This window comes from Oryza brachyantha, chromosome 3 (genome assembly GCF_000231095.2).
Source record: "Oryza brachyantha chromosome 3, ObraRS2, whole genome shotgun sequence".
In the NCBI taxonomy this organism is placed as follows: domain Eukaryota; kingdom Viridiplantae; phylum Streptophyta; class Magnoliopsida; order Poales; family Poaceae; genus Oryza; species Oryza brachyantha.
The window spans coordinates 1702061-1724137 of NC_023165.2; the positions used below are offsets into that span (position 1 = coordinate 1702061).

Sequence of the window (22077 nt, forward strand, 5' to 3'; positions counted from 1 at the left end):
CAAAAAACTAATTGCACAGTTATGAAAGAAATCTTGAGATGAATCTTTTGAGCCTAATTAGTCCATAATTAGCCATAAGTGCTACAGTAACCAACATGTGCTAACGACGGATTAATTAGGCTCAAAAGATTCGTCTCGCGGTTTCTAGGCTAGCCGTGAAATTCGTTTTTTCATTCGTGTCCGAAAACCCCTTTCGATATCTGATCAAACATTTGACGTGACACTTCTTCCAAAAATTTTCCCAATCTAAACACCACCGAACAAAACTCAATTAAAGGGTAGCAACACTTATTCTACCCTACTGAGATTGTTATTTCTCTAGATTATTCTCAGGTTTTTCTTAGCTTATGCACACGCCTTTTTCCATTGATAAACGGTATATTTTTTATAAAAATATTTACTATATATAAGTTTATTATCTTATCTTCCATCGCTTACACTACTAAATATTTATTCTAAAATCAGATAATATTTCATTTTTAATTGAAAAGAACACAAGTTATTATTGTCCTATTATATTGCAAATGAAGTTTGTCCATATGCAAAGATATGTTCACCCACTCCAAATGCTAAGGTTTGATAGCACGACAAACCAAATGCAGGCATATGTTGGTCAAATTTGACTGGTCCAAACACACTCAACCTTATCTTTTCGTCTCAATTTACATTTATTAGTCAAAACTTTAATTTTTAACTTTAAATTTATATTATATTTTAGGTGAGATTTTTTAAATCATAGCTTATTATTTAGCCTTAATTTTTAGATCGTTAAGAGCATGTATATACAAGTTTTATTTATAAATTATTTTTTATTTGTAAATATATTGTTTAACTTTTTTCAAACAATCACATCCGCTGTAATAAACCTCCGTACCTGCTCCTAATATCGTCAGCCATACTTGATATAACATTAATACGGAAAAATAGAAATCTACAATTTTTGCCGTGGAATGATGACAATTTCCATCTGGAACAATATTAACAACTTCAAGACTAATGTAGTGTTACATGAAACAAAATGATCAGCAAATGTGCACTCGTCAGTTGCAACTGTCGGAAAATTATTGGCAACGTGTTCAAGTGAAATGTTATGATCCCACAGCGTCATTTAGCGCCGCATTTTTTCGTGACAGTGTACAAGTGTAGCAGCTCACAAAATTTCTGAGTTCTTTGCAGATATCTCAGGTTATTTCAAGGTATTCTTCAAAAATGGTGTGCTAATCAAACTGTTTACAACTACGATTCGCCTCATCGCAATCCTGAGCGTTGATTCTACTGCTCGGCGATCTTTCTGATGACGTACGGTAAAATGCCACCATTGTCGTAGTATGCAAGCTCCACCTGAACAGTAATTAACAAATCCATCAGCATCAGCATCAACAGCAAGATTGAATCATTGTAGACAAGATCATACCTCAGTGTCAAAGCGGAGTGTGCAAGTGAAGGATTTTCCGTTATCAGTTGTCACTGTAACATCTTGGCCAGGCTTGATGTCACTCACATTGGCAGGGAGGTGAACCGTGAAACGCTCATGGCCGGTCAATCCAAGGGTGTCAGCGTCCTCCCCTGACTTGAAGCATAGAGGAATGATACCCATACCAGCAAGGTTGCTGCGGTGAATCCTTTCAAAACTCTTAGCAATCACAGCCTTGACTCCCTGTATCACCAAGTCGAAGTACATCCATTAGTGAGAAATACTGTGACCTTGCTGAAGGAATTGTGATGGAATCGAAGTTGCCTGTAGCATTGGACCCTTTGCAGCCCAATCCCGGGAGCTTCCACTGCCGTACTCAGCGCCAGCTAGGATAATGGTGTCATGTCCTTCATTCTTGTATTTCTGTGGTAAGATCATAAAAATGGGAAATCAAGTTTCAGAATGCATTAGTATACATACAGTTGTATAATTAAAATGCAAATTTGGATTACAAGTGCATGTATATTACCGTAGCAGCGTCAAAAACAGATAGCTTCTCCCCTGATGGTATATGGATGGTTTTGGGCCCAACTTCTCCCTTCAAGAACTTGTTCACGAGGCGAATGTTCGCAAAAGTTCCCCTAGCCATGATCTCATCATTTCCTCGCCGACTACCATATGAGTTGAAGTCCTTCTTTTCAACACCGCGCTCCTTCAGATATCTAGCAGCTGGGCTGTCAGGGTGAATACTTCCAGCAGGTGAGATGTGATCAGTTGTGATACTGTCACCAAAGTTCAGTAGACAGTACGCATCATTCACAGGCCGTGGGCCAGGAGGGGTCATTGTCATATCCTTGAAGTAAGGAGGCTCATGGATGTAAGTAGATGACGGGTCCCATGGGTAGAGAGTGCTAGCTGATACAGACAGCTCATTCCACATAGGATTTCCTTTGGTTATTGCCTCGTATGTGCTCTTAAACATGTCAGGAAGCACACTTGACTTAACAACCTACCAAAATTGAAAGCACCAGCATGAAGCACATATGAAATCCTCCGTTTTACATAGGCAAGTATAGATTTATAGTAGGAAAGGGAATGTGGTGAATGATGTGGTGCCAACCTCGGCAATCTCTTCAGTGGAAGGCCAAATATCCCTGAAGTAAACCTCTTTCCCATCTTTTGAGATGCCTACTGGTTCTTTCTCGAAGTCAATATTGACCTGCAGCATATCCAGTAGTTTAGGGAATGTTGGGCAGAAATTCACGTTTTGTTTGACGAGTAAATACTAACTAATGGGTCAAAACGATAACTCATTGATGTATAAAAGCAGTCACATCTTTGGTTTGCTTTTGGAGTATATGGATATAATAGTACAGTAATTTAACTGTTTAGTTTAAAATTACAGGCATATATTAGCTCGAACAAAGTCTGTTTATCTTACCGTGCCAGCAAGGGCATAAGCCACAACCAATGGAGGAGAGGCAAGATAATTTGCTCTGGTTAATGGGTGTACACGTCCCTCAAAATTTCTGTTTCCAGATAACACCGCAGCAGCAACAATATCTAAAAATAAGAGAAAAGTAAGTAATGTGCTTCTCAAGTTTACACATTTTTTTAGCTAATGATGCCAAATTCACCATTTTCAGCAATTGCGGCAGATACTGTTTCATCAAGTTCCCCAGAATTTCCTATGCAGGTTGTACAACCATAGCCTACAATATGGAAGCCGAGCTGGTCGAGATATTTCTGCAAACCACTGCAAGGACAAACAAAGAGAATAACTAAGGTTGATAAAATAAGAAACGTCGAATTTAATGAACAATACCTACCTCTTGTCCAAGTATTTCTTCACAACTCCAGAACCAGGTGCAAGGCTTGTCTTAATCCATGGCTTAACCTGATTAAAAACAATAAGTGTTAAACTAAAGCAATTACCTTTGGTTTTCAGAAGTCAAGAAGAGCAAATAACTCACTGCATTACATTGGCAATAACAGAAAAATGGAATGAGATGACAAGGGAAATATGGTCAATCCATCCCAACAGGAATGAAGTGAGCATATGAACCGACAGAATGAGTTCTTTTTCTTGTTTTCAACTACATATGCATACTTGAGACAAAATTAACCAAGGACATCAAGCTGGAAATAAAGGTAAAGTGGTTCACCTCAAGGCCTAATTCACAAGCCTTTTTGGCAACTAAAGCAGCTCCGAGCATTACATTAGGATTTGATGTGTTAGTGCAACTGGTTATAGCTGCAATTACAACATCACCATGCTTTATCTTTGCTGGTGTCCCATGGAACGAGAAGTCAGCAACTTTACCCTGTGATTCTTTGGGGACAGCAAAACCCTGCAAAATGGCTGTAGTGAGGATAGAACATAAAGGCAAAATGGCTGTAGTGAGGATAGAACATAAAGGAGGAAAAGGCGATGCATTCTAAGTAATATCAGAACAAATATAGACTCGAATCATTTGTCAACATTTCAGTAAAAAAATAATTTGTTTACCAAAACAGAATGTGATAAAAAAAATAAGTAAATTAAACGATGATTCCATCAATTTCATTTAATATCAACACATAAACAACAACATAGCGCACATATAGATCAGTATATCACAAGAGCAGTTGGAGAGCCATGTTGTTATCTGCACAGTAAATCTTTACCTTAAATCCTACATCGTTATCCAAGCAAGAAAGCCAATCTGACTTCATGTTCTTCAATGTCACTCGGTCATGAGGCCTGTTGATTTGGTCCTTCAGTTTATTACTAATGTGACTAAACATATGCCAAGATTATGAATTATTCAAGTACATTACGTCATTACCGTTTTGGTCCAGACAAGCATGGTTCTACCTCTTCCAAGTTAAGTTCCAGATAAGATGAGTACACTCTTTCAGCTTCAGGCTACATTAAGGAAAAGGGCATCAATAAAGAAAAACTATGTGTCAAAAAACATACTGTTACAGTACAAATGAAATCACCTGGTTGTAGTCGACAAACATCTTATTGGCACGCAGGTAAGACTCTATCATGGACACCTAGAATGACAAATGGGTTAGAACTAGATACAAGAAAATGTAAGATGCAATTTCAATAAGATAACTTCCTATAACTTACAGTATCATCACTTCTGCCGGTTAGCTTTAAGTAGTCCAATGTCTTTCCATCAACTGGGAAGAAACCCATAGTTGCACCATATTCTGGTGACATGTTCGCGATTGTAGCCCTATCGGCCAGTGATAGTTCACTCATGCCTCCCCCTGGAATTGAGAAATGGCATTAGAGATGCTATCAAAAGAAAGAGATGCATCAAAAGATATGAATGGTGAGTACCATAGAATTCAACAAATTTTCCGACAACACCATGTTTCCTAAGCATCTGAGTTACTGTTAGAACCAAATCTGTAGCAGTAACACCATTCCTCAGCTTTCCTGTTAACTTGAAACCAACAACACCTGGCAAGACCATGCTCATTGGCTGCAGAAAGACGCACATTTAGAATGGAAAATAGCGATAAGTGGGCAAATCAAATGGGCAGAAGCAGCCACAAAGTGGTGGGAAAGGATTCATACATAATATACTCGGAAGGGCCAGGTGTATTTACTATTGTACTAATAGGCTATCACATACTATTGGGATTACGGTGTGTGATATGTTGATGCAGGCATATATTACAGTTTACAATCAAAGAATAAGAATTTGTGAGCCATGACCGAACACAAAATGCATGACAAGCTAAATGTGTGCTAAAGAGGTAACATGACATATAAAACCAATCACCATTTTGTTTTGTAATTTTAAAATAAAAAATAGCATCCCTGATTCAAACACCGTATTTCATTGAAAGCATGGTATTAGAGATGATAATTTTCTAGCCATACAATTATTTTTCACCTGGCCAAGCATTGCAGCTTCTGCTTCTATACCACCAACTCCCCATCCAGCAACACCAAGACCATCTATCATAGTTGTATGGGAGTCTGTTCCAACAACACTATCAGGGTAAAGGATCCCACCATTGTTAAACACAACTCTGGCCAGATATTCAAGGTTCACCTAGCAAAAACATGTGGTTAGTGTTTATCGTGTTTATTCCCTTGGATATATTTGAGAAAAATATCAAAATGACTGTTTCTTTGATATCATATACCTGATGCACAATTCCTGATCCAGGTGGAACAACAAGCATGTTACGGAAAGCAGTTGAACCCCATTTCAAAAATCCAAAACGCTCCTTGTTACGATGGAACTCTAGCTCCATATTTGCCTTAACAGCATTTTCTGATCTTGCCACATCAACTTGTACTGAATGATCAATAACAAGGTCCACAGGTACCTGCAAACGAGATAAATGGAGAAAGGTGCATCAAGTAAAATCAGCAAAAGCACAAGCACCATTTTCCAATGTTTTCAATAAATGCATGTAGCTAAATTAAGGAGATGACCAGAACTGTGCTAAAACACATAGCTTCATAAAGCAGGAAAGGTACAAAGTAGGCTATCAACTAATAATATATGAAAACAGACTAGGTTAATGCAAATTACATATCAAAGGTAGCATACAGATGGATAAAGTTGCAGAATGCATGCCATACACATATATATTGAAGAAATCACCAACATGAGAGGGTAGTAATCCTGTAATTATATGCATTGAACTATGGACTCACCAGAGGATTAATTTTGTTTGGGTCACTGCCAAGTTTGCTCATAGCATCCCTCATGCACGCAAGATCAACAACTGCTGGAACACCAGTAAAATCCTATAATGTATAAATCAGGTAAAAAGTAGAGTAGTGAGTCATCAGCAAGGTAGCTTCAACAACTCAGATATAACTACTGAGAAAGCATAGTACATTCGCATCAACACCTCATCTGAATAGGTAACATCAGATTTAAATAAGGCAAAATATCTAACTATCCCTAGCCACATGCCAGATTAAAATAGAATGATTGACTTTCATTGCTGTCCAGAGAACAAGAATTATAATACGGGCATGTTGGTAGGTTTGTACAGCCACCAGCACCTTCTGCCTTCTAGTGTCCATATCTATCATTAAACAACATTGCAGGCAGTAGCAATCATACATCATAAAAACGAACAAAAGATAAGCCATGTGCAACTCCACTTTCTTGAAAGGATAGGTTCATATGAAAGTGGGAACTAAGTTCCAATATTCCTGTCATCAAAGGCTATTGACTGAAGCTTTTTCCAGCTCACAATTATTCCATCAACAGCAATTGAACAAAGTGGAAGAAAAAGCATGAGACGATGCCAGGACTGATTACCTGGAGGAGGACACGGGCTGGCTTGAATGGGATTTCGACTTGCTTCGGTGCACTGTTCTCCCAGTCCAGGATTTTCTCAACGTCCTTCCCGGTGACCTGGAACTCATCGCAGTTTCTGATTGCGGACTCGAGAAGAATCCTTATCGAGTAGGGGAGTCGCTCTGATCAAAACCACCAGAACATGGATCAAATCATCGCTGCTCTAATAATTCAGCAGCAGAGGCAGATTAAAACCTTCAAAAGAGAAGCTTTATGTAGGAGAAACACAAATGCATCACAATTTCCTGATCTGAACACATCTAAACTTCCAAATTTCACCACCACATTACGCTCTATCCAACATAAAAGGATGTCAGAGCCCCGAACAAAACGAAACAATTCGTCCATTTCACAAATGATTGACCGACACACAAAGACATGAAAGCGTCAAACCATCGTTGAATTCCCAATTCACCCATCACGAACTAAGAATTAAACCAAATCAGACACATCCAACACCAAACAGTGGATCAGGGCGTCCAAAAATACTGGAGGACATCAAAACACTCACCGATCCGCGGATCGGAGAGCGCCGGCAGGCTGTAGTATTTCCCGAACTCCGGTCCGCCTCCCGGCTTCGCGAGGCTCGTCAGGATTTCATCGTACGAGTTCCTGGTTGCTGCCAAAACAACAGACACCACCATCAGAGGGCGCGACCAAAACGCGACGAGGTTAAATCCCAGGTCGTAGCCACCCACCCGCCGAGGCGAAGCGCCGCTCGAAGACGGCAGCGGCGGACGACGACGAGCGGGCGGCGGCGCGGTGGCCGCCGAAGATGCGGCCGGCGAGGCCGGACGCGAAGGGGGGCCTGGGCTGGCGGGCGGCGGGCGGAGTCGACGGCGCCGACGCGGCGCCCCCCGCGGCAGCAGGATTCGAGATCACCGCGGCCGCCGCGGCGGGGATGCGGGTAGAGGAGGAGGAGCCGGAGCGGGAGAGGAGCGCGCTCGTGAGGGGAGGCATGGCTGGTCAGCGATAGCGGGGGAAGGAGAGAGACGGTGGGGGCGGGCGGAGGGGAATGGCGGGCCTTATATAGAAGGCCGCGAATTCCGGGGAGACGCGTGGTGGGCAGGCGCGGCGCGGCGTAGGGTTGGCCTCGCGGGTTGCACGGGTCCGCCGCCGCGGTGGGCAGCGAAGATGATGAAGCTTCTTCGCCTTTGGTGTTTCTTTCTTTCTTGGAGCCGGGGCCAATCGGCTCACGCGATTTGGGGGGTGGGGGGGGGGGGGGGGGGGGGACGGGTTCTTCGTTGGGAAAAACCTTCTGAGATCTTTTATTTAGGAGGATATCACTCTGTACTTAAAAAAAATCAATTTTTTAATTTCCATGTGTAGCATTTCATCGTCCGTTTTATTTGAAAAGTTTTTTTAAATAAGACAAAGTTTTTTTTAAATAAGGTAAAGAGACAAACAGTATGGCAAAAATTGATTTATTTTGAAACGAAGGAGTAGTAGTACGATCACTGAGCAAAAAGTCCTGTGGTTCAACCATTTTGCTGAACGAGTCCGGGGTTCGACCATTTTCACGGACTTGTATCTTCGCTCTTCCGTGGTCTTGGATGACATTGATGCATCTCGCGTACAGTCACAAAATTGTAATTAGTATATCATCACATGGTTGAATATATGTTGTCTAATACTCTCCTCGTTTTTCGTTTAAAATTATAAGCATCTTTTATATTTAAATTGTATACTAAAACATAAGTTTTTATTAATATTCATGTTACTGTTTGTCTATCATCTATTTCATTCTAAATTATTTCTATTGTACACATATCTATCATCTCACTATCATTTATTCGTTTTTCTTTCTTAACCTTAGTAATGTTTCTATTTTGGAATAGGTGCAGTAAGCTATGAAAGTGGCTAATAATAAATTAGATATTTCTTGACAGAAAGTTGGGTGTACCAAAACTTGAATCGCAACATTTAACGCACACCAACATCCTTGAACCGACGAATTCTTTGTAAATAGCCATAAGTGGGCAAATCATACCCACACAATAACATTCTAAACCATACTATATAGCCTTCTCTTCCTAACTATTGAAGCTCATAGATGGCAAGATTTTTTTTCTTGTCTTACCCGTTGTGTCTAAGATTAATGATATGCACTCATATGTTATACTCCCTCCTATTTTAATAGATGGCACTATTAATTTTTAAGTACATATTTTATTATTTATCTTATTTGAAAAAAAATTGAATTTATTACTAAATTTATTTTAATTATAACGTATGTTCTCGTATATTTGTATAAAAGTTTTAAATAAACAAAATGGTCAAACATATCAGCATAATAAATACGGATGGAATGCATGACATTATTTTGGATTGCATGTATTAATTTCCATATCGCAGACAAATTAAAAATGGTATGTAGTTGCCTCATTTGCTCCTAATTACAAAAGGAATATACTTCCCTGCGGCGCTTATTTACAGTGTTCAGGACTTCAGGTTGAATAGCCTTCTTCTTGGTGCTGCACCAAGTGTTAGCAAACATTTTGGTCCAAAAACCATCACTATCTGCAAAGGCAAAAAAAAAAGAGGTGCAGGCAGAGAAAATTATATCATCTTGTTTGCAAGCGAATGGCGCTGTGGACCTGTGATTGAGGGTCGATCCGCTCGTAATTGTGCTTGTATGAGATTTGGATTGCTCGAGCGTGAAAACGGATCAGACTAGCGGCCTGTTTGTTTCCTACGGACTTTCTTTTAGTCATGTCACATCTAATATTTGGACATAATTAGAAAGTATTAAATATAGACTATTAATAAAAACACCATATACTCTGGACTATTTTGCGAGACGAATTTATTAAGCCTAATTAGCCCATGATTAACGAATGTGATGCTACAGTAAATATTTGCTAATCGTGACTTAATTAGGTTTAAAAATTTTATCTAATAAAATAGTCTTTATCTATGTAATTAGTTTTATTATCAGTTTATATTAAATACTCATGAGCCCCTGGATAATAAGGAAACAACAAAGCGACATTTCCAAGTTCCAGGTACGCATAATAATGGGGTTACATGCGCGAATGTCATATCATTTGCCTTGCCTCAATTGATAACCCGTTCTTAATTCCCCTAGTTTTTTTTAAACGAAAAGATTCCCCCCGCGAGCATTATTTGCTTCTGCATTACTGGAAGACAAATACCGATTCCCTTCGAAATGCAGAAGAAAAATAGGGGAGACTGGGGAGAGATCAAAGCTCGTTTCGCTTCTCCTGCGTTCTGATTCCTGATTAGAATGGCCCAACAAACCTGGAGTCCAGCGTTGACCTTTTGCTCCCATGGCATTCGAGCATCGAAAAGCCAGCCTTCAAGTCGTGATCGTGAATGCAACGTCAAAGGGGGAAAAAAATATGCACAGTTCTTCTTCTATTGGAACAGCAGTAGCTTCTGTAGCTGTGGCCTTGTAGCCTCTGTAGGTGGCAAAGGCAAGCAATACGACGATACGTACGTCTTCATCTTTTCAACTCGTAGTCTGTGGCTCTTGCGGCATGTTCAGGTTGGTATCCGTGTTTATCTCAACGTTGACATTTTTTTCCTAATCTGTGCTGTCGGGTGTAGCAAATCAGAAAAGGACGGTCATGAACATCCGGATCATGGATTTGGTGTGCTTTTGAATAGACTGGTGTGCTTCGGAAAAAAAAATGACCGTATGTACCACGCCCGACAGAAAAGGCTCCTAATCTCAACTTTTTGAACGCCTACGTCGTTTTGCGATTTGTATTGTGCAGTATTGCTCTCGTATTTTAATACACGACGTAGTCAATTTTTTATATATGTTTAATTATTTATCGTATTAAAAATATTAACTATTATTTATTTTATTGTGAACAGATTTATTACTAAATATATTTTATCACATCTTTATATAATTGTACAAAATTTTTAAATAAACCAGACGACGAAGCATGCGAAAGAAGCAACTACGTGATATACGGAGGGAATAACTAATCTTCTTCTCCCCGTCTTCTGATCTTCTCGCTAACGCATCATCCTAAGCCCGACGTTGGTGTTGATGGCCTGCCGGCTGCCCCTGGAGAGGTACCAACGACACAAGTAAGGCCTGTTAGTTCTAAAAACTTTTTTCAAAAAACATTATATCGAATCTTTGATATCTAAATAAATTATTAAATATATATGAACATTAAAACTAATTATATAGTCATGCGGGAAATCGTGAGACGAATCTTTTAAACCTAATTAGAACATGATTAGCCATAAATGCTACAATAACTAATATATGCTAATGACGAATTAATTAGACTCAAAAGATTCGTCTCGCAGTTTTCAGGTAAAATCTAAAATTTATTTTGTAATTAGATAACGTTTAATACTTTAAATAGATGTCAAAAACTTGATTTGATGCTTTTAAAAAACATTTTGCAAAGTAAATCAGGCCTAAGGCCCTCCCAAATCCCGGCGACGGCAAGTGCCTGCGTTGGGTCGTCTTTCCTGTGTCCTACTAGTAGCTGCAGTCGTCCCGCCTCCTGGCTGGTTGGGATCTTGACATCCTCTTCGCTAACAATGGAGCGTTGTCATCTCTCACGGCCACCCTTTTAAATTCGGGAAGCTCTCTCATCTCACCCCTCCCCTAACCATGAAATCTAAATACTAACTCTATTGTTCTCAAGTTGGAGAAACGGGCGGAACATGAATCGTGATGCAAATCCGAAGGTAAGAAACCTAAAAGATTTTCCCCATATTTTCTTTTATCAAGCATGGTTTATTAGTTCAAAAGAAAAATAGATCGGTGTGAAAAGAGAGGCTAGTATGTGGGACTCTGTTTCTTTCTTGGTTAAGATACATTTATAAAAAAGGTAAATTTTATAAAACCTACATTTTAACCAAATTGTCTCAAAATTACATATTTAAAACGTTTGATCACAAAAAATATTGATTTAACACCAAAATTATTACCAAACTACATATTTAAGGTTAATATGGCAAAAAACACCTTGCCAATGTTGATACGTTGAATTGGTAGTTAATTAATCAGGCAGTTTTGAGATAATTTTACGGTTAAATCGGTAGTTTTATGATACTCCATATGAAATCTATAACTATATGATAAATTTGATCATGCATATATAGTTGAAACTCTTGACCATCTTCGTCGGTGTGTCGGTTTGGCATGACCTCCCTCATGCTACTTAAAATTTTTAAACCGTGACTTGGTGTTGTAAGTAACTATTCCGGTCATCTCGATCGGCCAAAAGGTTTACTTTAGCAATGACTTTACGGGATTTGTTCATAAAATTAACATAAATAGGTTCAAAATTTAAAAACGTAAAACTATTTGGTTTCAAATTTCAAGTCTACTGACAGCTCTGCACGATACTCCAGAGTCCAGACTCTTAACTCTAGAGACAAGGGAGCTCCTCAATCGGGCCCAATATATCTCTTGAGCATTTGGGCCTATTTTTTCGACACACGGGCTTTTGTACATGTGTGGCCTGTAAATTTTGGAAACAAAAAGGTGACCAATGGTCCACTAGTCTACAACTAGGCTTGGTTCTTGCACGGCCCGCCTATTCATTCATTAGTCCTAACCACATAGCTGTACTACGGGCCACTTTATTCAGGCATATATAATGCACCAACAGTAGATAGAAAACCCACTTGTTGCTAGAAGTGTTATTCCCTTCTTCCTTCTTGGCACAAATCTCTGAATAAACTAAATCCATCACATGAATTAGTAAAAGCAAAGACACGGATCATCCGAACTGACGCGGACACCTCCCTGTAGCGCTACAGGCGACTGACTCTCCTTGGCTATATTTATCATCTTCTGATGATGAGACACGCAGTTGAGGCAATCATGTGGCTGCATTTCCTTCTCCCTCTCTCTCCCTCCAGCTGAATTATCAAGCTTATCCTTCACCCAATCCTCCCTGTCAGTTTCAGATTCGAACTGAAATTGGCCCTCGTCAGACCTATCCATCCAGAGGAAATCGCTTTGGTTACGCAGTTCAGAAAACTCTCATCAACTTATAAACACCAGACGACCACACGCTACAGGGTAGGAATGGACCAAGGTCTGCGGGTTTTTTTATAACTCTATTTAATTCTTAAATTTTTTTTTACCTCAAAACTCATACAATTTTATTTTTAACACATTTTAAACCTGATCTTTAAATTTTATAGGTAAAATAGTTAGGGTCATTACCACCCCTAACGCCACAGCACAAGAGCAACCCCCCACAAGGAGCTGCCTTACATGCTACTGTGTGCTAAATAACTAAACATTAACCACTACTGACCAGTAGCGTTTCATTACTCCATCTGTGACACTGACAGGCAAAAAAGATAATGGAATCAAACATGCAAATGGAGGAGGAGGAAGAAGAAGACGACCCAGGCCCCAGCCAATTTGTTTAATGTGAGGCTATCCCCCAAAGTGTTCAGGCAGGGAGAGGAGGCAGCCGCCAAACCTGGAAATGTTAATTGGGGCCTGCCCCCAAGTGAACACTCCCCTAAAAGGCTGAATTATTGGCACTTGCCTTTGCAAAAACTCGGCGAGGATTGGACGTGCATTGACACGCAGAGCTGCTTGCTTCTTCGAGCAAGATGGCCAATGCAACTGGCTTTGGCGCTTGCGTTTCCCATCCGTGGCGCGCCCATGATTGGTCGGTACCTGTCGGTGTGCCCCACCTCCCTTATAGACTCCTTCCGAGCTCTGAACTCCGAACACATGAATTTGGAGCACACTCTGTTTTTCGTTTCTACTAAAATTCCTCGTGATTTATTTATCATAGTTTATTTTATAGTCTTATTTTTTATCTTAAAAACGTATATATAACAATTTTACTTATAAATTATTTTTTATTTATAAATATGTCGTTTAGTTCGAAAAGATCACTTTAGTTTTTTTATGAAAAATAGTTTAATTTTTTTTAAATTCCTCCAAAATAAAGAGACTTAATTTGAGGCTAGAATACTGGAGAGGGAAGACCGATCGGCCCGGCAGTAACCAAGCCAGGCGAAGGTCCAGAAGTCGAAGCAAAATTACGGCCTTGAGTTTGATTGATACGTGCTGAGATGCACCTGCCGCAGATGATCACTCTTCCCAGTAGTAGTCAAACGTGACATGCTGCCGTTTAGTGGAGTAGTAGTAATAATTCTACTACGTATTTGTTTGTGCAAGCATGCCGCCGTCTTAAGATAAAAAAGGGGGATAAGACTACGAGCAGCTGATGGAAGCTTATCAGTGGTAGTGGATGCTATCATAATATGCAGCACAGCAGCAGTAAAAGAGATTCAGTGAACGAGACTGGAAAGTTGGAAGGCAGACGCCTGCAATGTGAATTTTGTGATGGCTTTGCTCGATGGAATTAAGTTTGGCTCTTGCAACAGACGTGGCACATACCTGTCGCTGTGTTGTACATATTCTTAAGAGAATTTGGGGATGTTGTTCCAAGCCAGCCATCTTGCCATCCGTGAGATTGATGTTTGGTTGTTTTTCCGGTGAATCTCGAGGGAGTCAGTTGAGATCTTGAAAGTCCATGCCGAAAGACTTGTCGATACATTTTTGCTTTTGGCCCCTATTGAGGTAGACAGCGTTAATCAGTATTGTATTCCTACCCAAATACTACATCGGTCATGAAATAATATTATTTTTGCCCTTTCTTTTCGGTCCTAAATTAAGTTTATTTTTGAACAAGCATTACGTTGAAATTTGTAAAACTAGAAAATAAATACATGGAAAGTAGATAAAGTTAAGAATAACCACATCATGATTTGATGAAGTATTCTGGTCTTTTTAAATTTTTCTATTAATAGGTGCGAAATAAGTGAAAAATAAGGATTTTTTAAGATAAAATTGTGTATCGTATATCATGTTAAAATAGATCAATTGATAAATATATCTTACCGAAGTTTAAAATAAAATATTAAATATACTTATAAAAACACACAATTAGATATAAATTTTACTATACTGCTGCCACTGTACTGTAACATTGCTTAAAAGTAAAGTTATTTTGAGATGAATTGATACCCGTGAGCCTTGCAAATATCTACTGCTTGCAAAATAACATACACGATGGAGGTGGTACCGTGGTAACCTGTGTACAACTAGCAAGTCCCAGACTTGGTATTCATGTCCACCAGTTTCAGAAGTATATACGGACGCACATGTTCGGTACAAAAGTGTGATGGTTGTAGAAAGATTTTTTTTCAGCTAGTACCTGGGTGTATGCACGTGATTTAAATAGTTGTTATAAAAATTATAAATTTTGATAAGATGGATTATATTGATATGTGTCCACAAACATATATATAAGTCTAAATTCATTATACATACACATCAAGAGACAATATTTAACATATTTTATTCCTGTTGTGCGGGTACTATTCGTTGACTGATTTTACTGTTTTTATTTTCTATATGAATATAGATTTGCACACTTATGTATACACTTAAAAAAATAACTATTCAGATCAAACGTAAATAATTTGTGCGGTTGCACGCATCTAAGTGAAAAAAAAAATCCTGTCCGTAATGGTTGTACTATGCGATGTGTTGTAATCTGCCCCAATTTTTCAAGCGTGTGTAGAAAATATGCTCATGAACATGATTGCTCGCGATGTATATTCTATAACCCGTTCTGTGTAGACAACCCTAAGCGATGAAAACGTGAGCTTTGTTTTCACATGTAGCTTCTACTTATCACCCACACATATACTGTCATATCTTGTTTAAGTCTTCCATTAATTACTACAAGTAGCCAGTACTATACTATACAGTGTAATGCACAACCGAAGACGATCACTATTTTGTACGGAATAGCACGCAAGTTGGTGTTTGGATTAGCAAATCAAAATCGAATGACTAGTTAATGCTAATTAATCCTTATCAGTGGAACGAGTCGATCTTAGTACACTACACTCGACATGGTCACCTATGACGGGCCCAAACTCTCACCTGTGACGGTTTTGATCATGGTCAATGATCAGTGGTCACTGGTGAGTGGAGTCACCTCTGACGGGTAGAAAGCCGTCAGAGGTGACTCCCACCTCTGACGGGTGTATATTTGTTCGTCTGTCGGAGGTGTTCATCGTCGGTACCGTTAGGCCAGTTAGGATCCGTCATAGGTAACTCACCTGTGACGAGCCCAAAGATAGTACCCGTCACAGGTAACACACCTGTGACGGTTCATTAGTGAAAACACGTCAGAGGAGATACTACATATGATGGATTTTACTACACACTCGTCAGTGAAGAGTTAAATTCAAAAAAAAAATAAATGCTAAAAATTGGCTAGCCTCAGGATTCCCTAGCCATGCCCTCTGAATACACGGATACATGACAGTAAAAAAATTATAAGCATAGCTAGTCATAGACTTTTATTAGGCATTCATAAATCACAAAAAATAATCACATTTACAATCATTTAAACACAAAATAGAATCACAAGAAACATCACAACCACGTTCATTTAGCCAAAGAACAAAATTACTTCACATTCACAATCATTTGGGCACAAAACAAAATCAAAAAATCATCACCACTATTAGATTTGGTGGTTGGGGCCCGGATCCGCCCAGGAGCTCCAAATCCAGACGACGCATGCAAGCTTGGGCCGATGGAGGTGTAAGCGGAGGCACGGGTGGTAGTAGAGGCGGCGGAGCCCACGGGTGGTGGCGTAAGCGGCGGCCGGAGGTGGAGGGCTCCGCCATCAGGCCGCCACCGCCTCTCCTCCTGTCGTTGGTTGCCATCGTGCCACGGCTCCAGATCTGTCCGATCCCACCGCACCTCCCCTCCCGCCCCTGCCGGATCTAGTGGAGGGAGGGCGCCGCCGCCTCTCCCGCCCCTGCTTAGCCGCCGCTGACGCACATAGAGAGAGGGAGAGATAGAGAAATGGGGAATGGGAGAGAACCGAGAGATCGGCCGACCTTATCTCCTCCTGTTGTGGGCCCCGCTGGGAGAAAATAAAATATCCTCCCTCACCTCAAACGGGTGAGAGCTTAAACCCGTTTGAGGTGAGTAAACCTCATCTCTGACGGGTCCCGCTGGGAGAAAATATAATCTCCTCCCTCACTGTTATGACTTCATCTGTGACGGGTCGGAAAACAAATCCGTCACAGGTGGCGGCCCATCACCTGTGACGGCTTATAATGTTGTGGCCCGTCACAGGTGAGAGGATATCAGTGACGGGTTGGTCGGGAAATCCGTCACTGAGTCATCTCTGATGATTTTTTCTTTAAAACCGTCACAGGTGAGGGGATACCTGTTACGGGCTGCGGCCGGATGGCTCACCGATGACGGCAAACTAAATGATCCGTCAAAGGTAACCGGTATCTCTGACTAATCCTTAGGTCCATCACTATTATTTCATCATAGATGTAGGGTTGCGTAGTGGTACATGCACGATCTATCGTCATCCACTATCCCCCTGCTGCCGGCAAGGAACGGGTCCTGATCACCGACCGACCGACCGAGTCAGCTGCACATGAGCTGATAAGCTTGTGGGAGTGTTGCTGTCAACGTAGCTAGTAAGCCTAGTATGGTGCGTTCTTTTTCTTTTTCTTTGACAGCATCCTTAATGCATATTACCTAAGTAGATAATGTATATTACTTAAGTAGATAGTAAGGATAAGATCTACAACACTAGTTAGTATTTATTTTGTTTATGAAATTAAGATATCTTCCGCATATAAGACAATGACTATTGAAAAGAGAAAGCAACGAGAGAGGATGCAATTTTAATATTTCTTTAGGGCATGTTACATGGTAGCAGTACTCCTAAGTCATACTATAACCTCCTATATTACCTCTCTCCACACTGTTAAATTGGATAATAAGACCTCATACTATCTATTTTTTATTGACATTGTGGATGCCCTAAGAGATAAAATATAAAATTTTATGTATTTATTATATTTATTAATGATATAATAATAGAGATACTTACTATAAGATTAAAACATACTTTAGAAAAATAAGATGATAAACTGCTATATATAACTTTTTATAAGAAAACACAGTCCGTGGCTATTCAGAAAATGTGTATGCAAAAGCCATGTAAAATATTAACAGTGAGATAGAGAGAATAACATAGCCTTGCTAGTGTCGGGTGAACATGTAAGCTATATCCATTTAGATAGACGTAAGCTATATCCATTTAGATAAAGCGTAGTCCTTCTTATGCACGGTGTGCTCATCCCTCGGCTTATCGTGCATAGGGAGTTTCATGCATCCTCGGGAGAGGAAATCAGTTATACGAAGAAAATAAAAGGCAACAAACCCTTAATTGAAATGTTTTTTTCTCCTTTACATACATGTTAAAAAGATGTTTCTTTATGCTATGGATCTATGCAGCTCGTCTTCGAGGGATCAAATCGTTTTTCGCTATTGAATTTAACTGAGTAGAATGTGCACTATTAGATTTAATCATAGGAAACGATCTCTAAGTACCATGAAGTACTGGTATCTCGAGGTATTTTTGTTAGACTAAAATAAATCTCTAAATATTATATATGAACATATCTGTCAAAAGAGCGACGATGGTAGTACGAACCGCGCGCGCGTGTGGGGAGCGTGGGCGTTGCCGGCGTGCCGGTTTGATATGTGGAAATGGTACAAAACCGTGCCATTTTTCCGGTCGCGGAACAGCGGGGCAGCGCTTTTGCAACTAGAAGGCGGCAAGTGCACGGGACGATGAAAGCGCCAGGCACCTTCGCCCCGAGATCGATCTGATCTGGGCTGCAGAGCTATCGGAGAATTACCAATCACGGATTAGCTATTTTATTCAGGCTGAGGAATCGTGTCACCAGCGACGTGAGGGGTAACAAGAGTGTGCTGGGCACGCTACCAATCCCTGTTCTTTTTTTTTTCCTGTCGTTTGGTTGTACATCTCTTTCGCGGTACAATATATAGGGGGTATATAACTTTTTGTCACTTTTAAAAATAACATCTAACATATTTGTCACTCGTTGTCTATAACACGTGGGTCCTCATGTGTCTATAACAGGTAGATCTAGTGGTAAATATGTTAGTGTCATTTCTAATAACGGTAAAAAGTTAATTATTCCATATACACAGTCTTTGCTTCAAAAATATTGCAAATATACACCCAGTGCTTTAAAAGTCTGGTTCGTTAAAAAAAAGAGAGAGAGTTCTCTTTGGTATCTAGAGTAACTGTGTAAACTGACACACGACTTCTGTACTATTTTTCCGTTTATGCTTATCCTTATAAAATAAAATTTAAATTTTTAATTTAAAATTTAGAGTTGATTTTTTAGTTGTTTATTATAGTTTATTTGTTGGCATTTACTTTAAAGACATATGTAAAAGTTTTATTTATAAATTAATTTTTATTTGCAAATATATTATTTAAAAATAAAAGATGAGGGCCTTTAATCTGCTATGTTCCAAACATGGCAAGATAATAATACGTGCGAAATAAACATGTCGCATAGAGCCTACTTGGTGCTGCTGATTTGTTTCTACGACTATATTCTTTTTACACATTTTTTTTTCGTGGAGGCTAGCATATGCTTTGGATAAACGATATATTTTTGGTAAAATGTGTCTATATAAAAGTTTGTTATCTCGTATTTCTAAAGTAGTTTTTAACTTCGTAATAAGTAATCCTATAATTTATATTATTAAATAGGTGTAAAAATTAAAAAAAAACTTTTATCTTCATCTTTGATATTTAAGGAGAAGGCAACCGATGTACGACCAAAGATTAGCACTTTTGCAGGCAAAGGTAGCGGCACGCTGCACGCTCAGTCAGGATTGGGAACGGCCGCGCCCGCACGTACGCCAACTCGCTTCGGTGCCTGGGGCAGCTGGCGCCTGCGACCGGTGACAACAACGGCACGAAGCTATTGAACACAGCGCCGCGCGAAGGGGGCCACAGCTGGGGGGGGGGATAGGATAACTCGGCTCTTTCAAGGGTAGGCTCGACTTGTATGGGCTAGCTACAGCTCGGCTATGTTTGTTAATATTAACGAGCTAAAAGATTAACTTGGCTCAGCTCATGAGCTGATTTGTTAAGCTTGTTATACTCAATAACAAGTTAAGTCTCCTTTAAATTATTTGTATAACTTATAAACTTATTACTTTATTATATATTAATATAAGAATAAATCTAACAAATTATTCACTCAATTTAATAGGTTGGATGTGATTATAAAATCAAGCACCAGTTAATAAGTTCTAAATATATAAAAAATATAGTGATCTTTAGTACTCACGAGCTAAGAAACCAACTCAGCTCGATTCATTAAGACTACGAGTTTAGGCCGATTCGAGCCATGAGCTTTAAACGTTTTATCCACCCTTAGACATAACTCGTAGAGCCTTTCCAAGGTGCTACGTCTTAACCTCTTCATATAGGCATGAGCATCAACAAATCTTAACCATTTATTGTCAATGACATTTTCTAAATAAAAATTGTATTTATATTCTTAATTAATGAGGAAAAAATAGGGATACAAAGTAAACGGGGAGTCTTTCATAAATTTAATCATCATGCCTGAAATTAAGGGAAATAAATTTACCAACATTCAGTATATTATTAATGGTTTTGCATGTCAATGTTAATTCCTAAATTTATATTATGTGGTATTCAAATAAATATGTTTCAAATATAGGGGCTCTTTAACATTTCTATTGTAGTTTTAAATTACAAATCATTTATTTTTGCACCTACAAACTTTTGTTGCTGTTAAATTGTAAATTTTAACATTTTAGCATGAGATTTCATGATAGTTTTTAAATATGTTTCAGAAAGATGCTGGACAAAACCTTCTTTGTAAATAAGTTTTTGCGTTTCATAATTTAAATTTGAAAAGATAGTATTCCATCGGTTCCATATTATAATACTTTCTGTTCTTGTGTAGATTCATATATGTGCTAATAAATCTAGACATGTATGTAAAGCATATACATAGATACATGGATGAATCTAAGAAACCCAGAAAGTCTTAAATAGATGGAGCATATGATATATTGTCAATAATTACAATACATATTCAAAATAATGTTTTTAATGGCATGTAAAACTTTTTTATATTTTGAGGTCTTACCACTAATAAGCTAAGACAACAATCAATCATTGGATAAAGGCATACCGAATGATCCAAAATAAATTTGAAGTACACTAAAAAAAAAAGTCTTACCATCGATCTCGCTATAAGTCGGCGGAGTAGATGTATGAAGGGCACGAGTTGATTCATGGATAATACGCACAGATATAGTTAAAATAAATAATTTATAAAATTAGTTTCTTTGTTGAATTAAAGTCAGCCATGAGCAGAGGTCATTTTACCGTGCCGGATGCTGCTGCATCGGCTACAGCCGCGTGCAAAGGATCATAGGTGACGTTGTGTCTATTCAAGCTAGGTGCAAGCTGGATGGATGCAGAAGAGCACCGGGAACACGCCCAAGCTAGCAAGCGCCGGCAGGACGGGCGCACGTAAGCGAGGACGCAGCCCGGGAAAAAGGCTTTTCTCGACATCATCTCCAGGCTGGAAGGCTACGCAGAAGGGTGTGACTACACTCTGCTCGCTGCCAGTGCCGGGGGAGACCACAATGCACAGTGGAAGCTAGCCGATTGGTCACCATGCGTCCTTACCTCCTGGAATCTGGATCATGGTTGGCACCAGCGTGGATTAATTATACGACAGGAAGCTAGCCAGGCAGCTGGTTTTTGATCGATTTTTCTCGACGGACAATACAACCAATTCGTACCATCTGGCCGAGCCGTTGCCTGTAGCTTGCTCCTCGATGATCTCGCATCTGTGGAACGCAGCAACACATTTCGTTAGACATAGTACTGTGCACTGCCTTTATTGAGCTAGCACAGTGCATGGTTGTGAAGGTAACAGCACGCGCATAATCTAACAGAATAAGCCATGTTTAATTAACATCGTCTCTGGTGTTTGAAGGGTACACGCGTATGTGTCACATCGGATTGTACATGAAAGACTGCATGTTTTTTTTTTCCGTTGTACGTTTCATTTGTTTGGCAGGATTTGAATGCTGCCATGGCACATTTATCTTTTTCTTGACCCACTGGATGGCAAACGCCAAGGTTAAATCACATGGCCCCGGGAAATACGGGGTAGAATCATTTCCGTCGTGTAATTATGATGCGACGACGAGCCATTCATTTGTGGGATCATGCTGGGCTGGCCTTGTGAAAAACATGTGGAAATTCACCACACGCCAAGCTAGGCAGGTATAGGCAAGGCAACCATGCTCTTGCTCAAAGCTACAGCTCTCTGTTAATCTAATGTGCATGCATAGTGAAGGTCAATTTTGCAGGGCAGTAAATAGTCGCCGGTAAATTAGAGTTCTATTGCCGCATT

At 39.6% G+C, this 22077-nt stretch overlaps 1 protein-coding gene across 1 annotated transcript; it reads right to left on the reverse strand.

Moving 5' to 3' along the window:
* Positions 1-951: 951 nt before the first annotated feature.
* LOC102702923 (aconitate hydratase, cytoplasmic) lies at positions 952-7905 on the reverse strand. Its single transcript, XM_006650954.3, has 20 exons — positions 7446-7905; positions 7259-7366; positions 6709-6869; positions 6090-6182; positions 5570-5755; positions 5314-5475; positions 4752-4896; positions 4536-4678; positions 4400-4456; positions 4243-4322; positions 4082-4157; positions 3580-3765; positions 3244-3311; positions 3052-3170; positions 2856-2977; positions 2535-2633; positions 1944-2423; positions 1739-1837; positions 1415-1657; positions 952-1341 (listed from the first exon to the last, which is right to left on the reverse strand). Exons 1-20 carry the CDS (start codon positions 7705-7707, stop codon positions 1273-1275), a joined length of 2958 nt encoding a protein of 985 aa, XP_006651017.3. The 5' UTR covers positions 7708-7905; the 3' UTR covers positions 952-1272.
* Positions 7906-22077: the final 14172 nt, after the last annotated feature.

Coding starts and splice junctions, on each gene's coding strand:
- LOC102702923 (XM_006650954.3), bottom strand. CDS start 7,707: ATGCCTCCCCTCACGAGCGCGCTCCTCTCCCGCTCCGGCTCCTCCTCC. Junction 6,183..6,708: donor CAGCCCGTGTCCTCCTCCAG/GTAATCAGTCCT, acceptor TATACATTATAG/GATTTTACTGGTGTTCCAGC. Junction 4,897..5,313: donor AAGCTGCAATGCTTGGCCAG/GTGAAAAATAAT, acceptor GTCTTTCTGCAG/CCAATGAGCATGGTCTTGCC.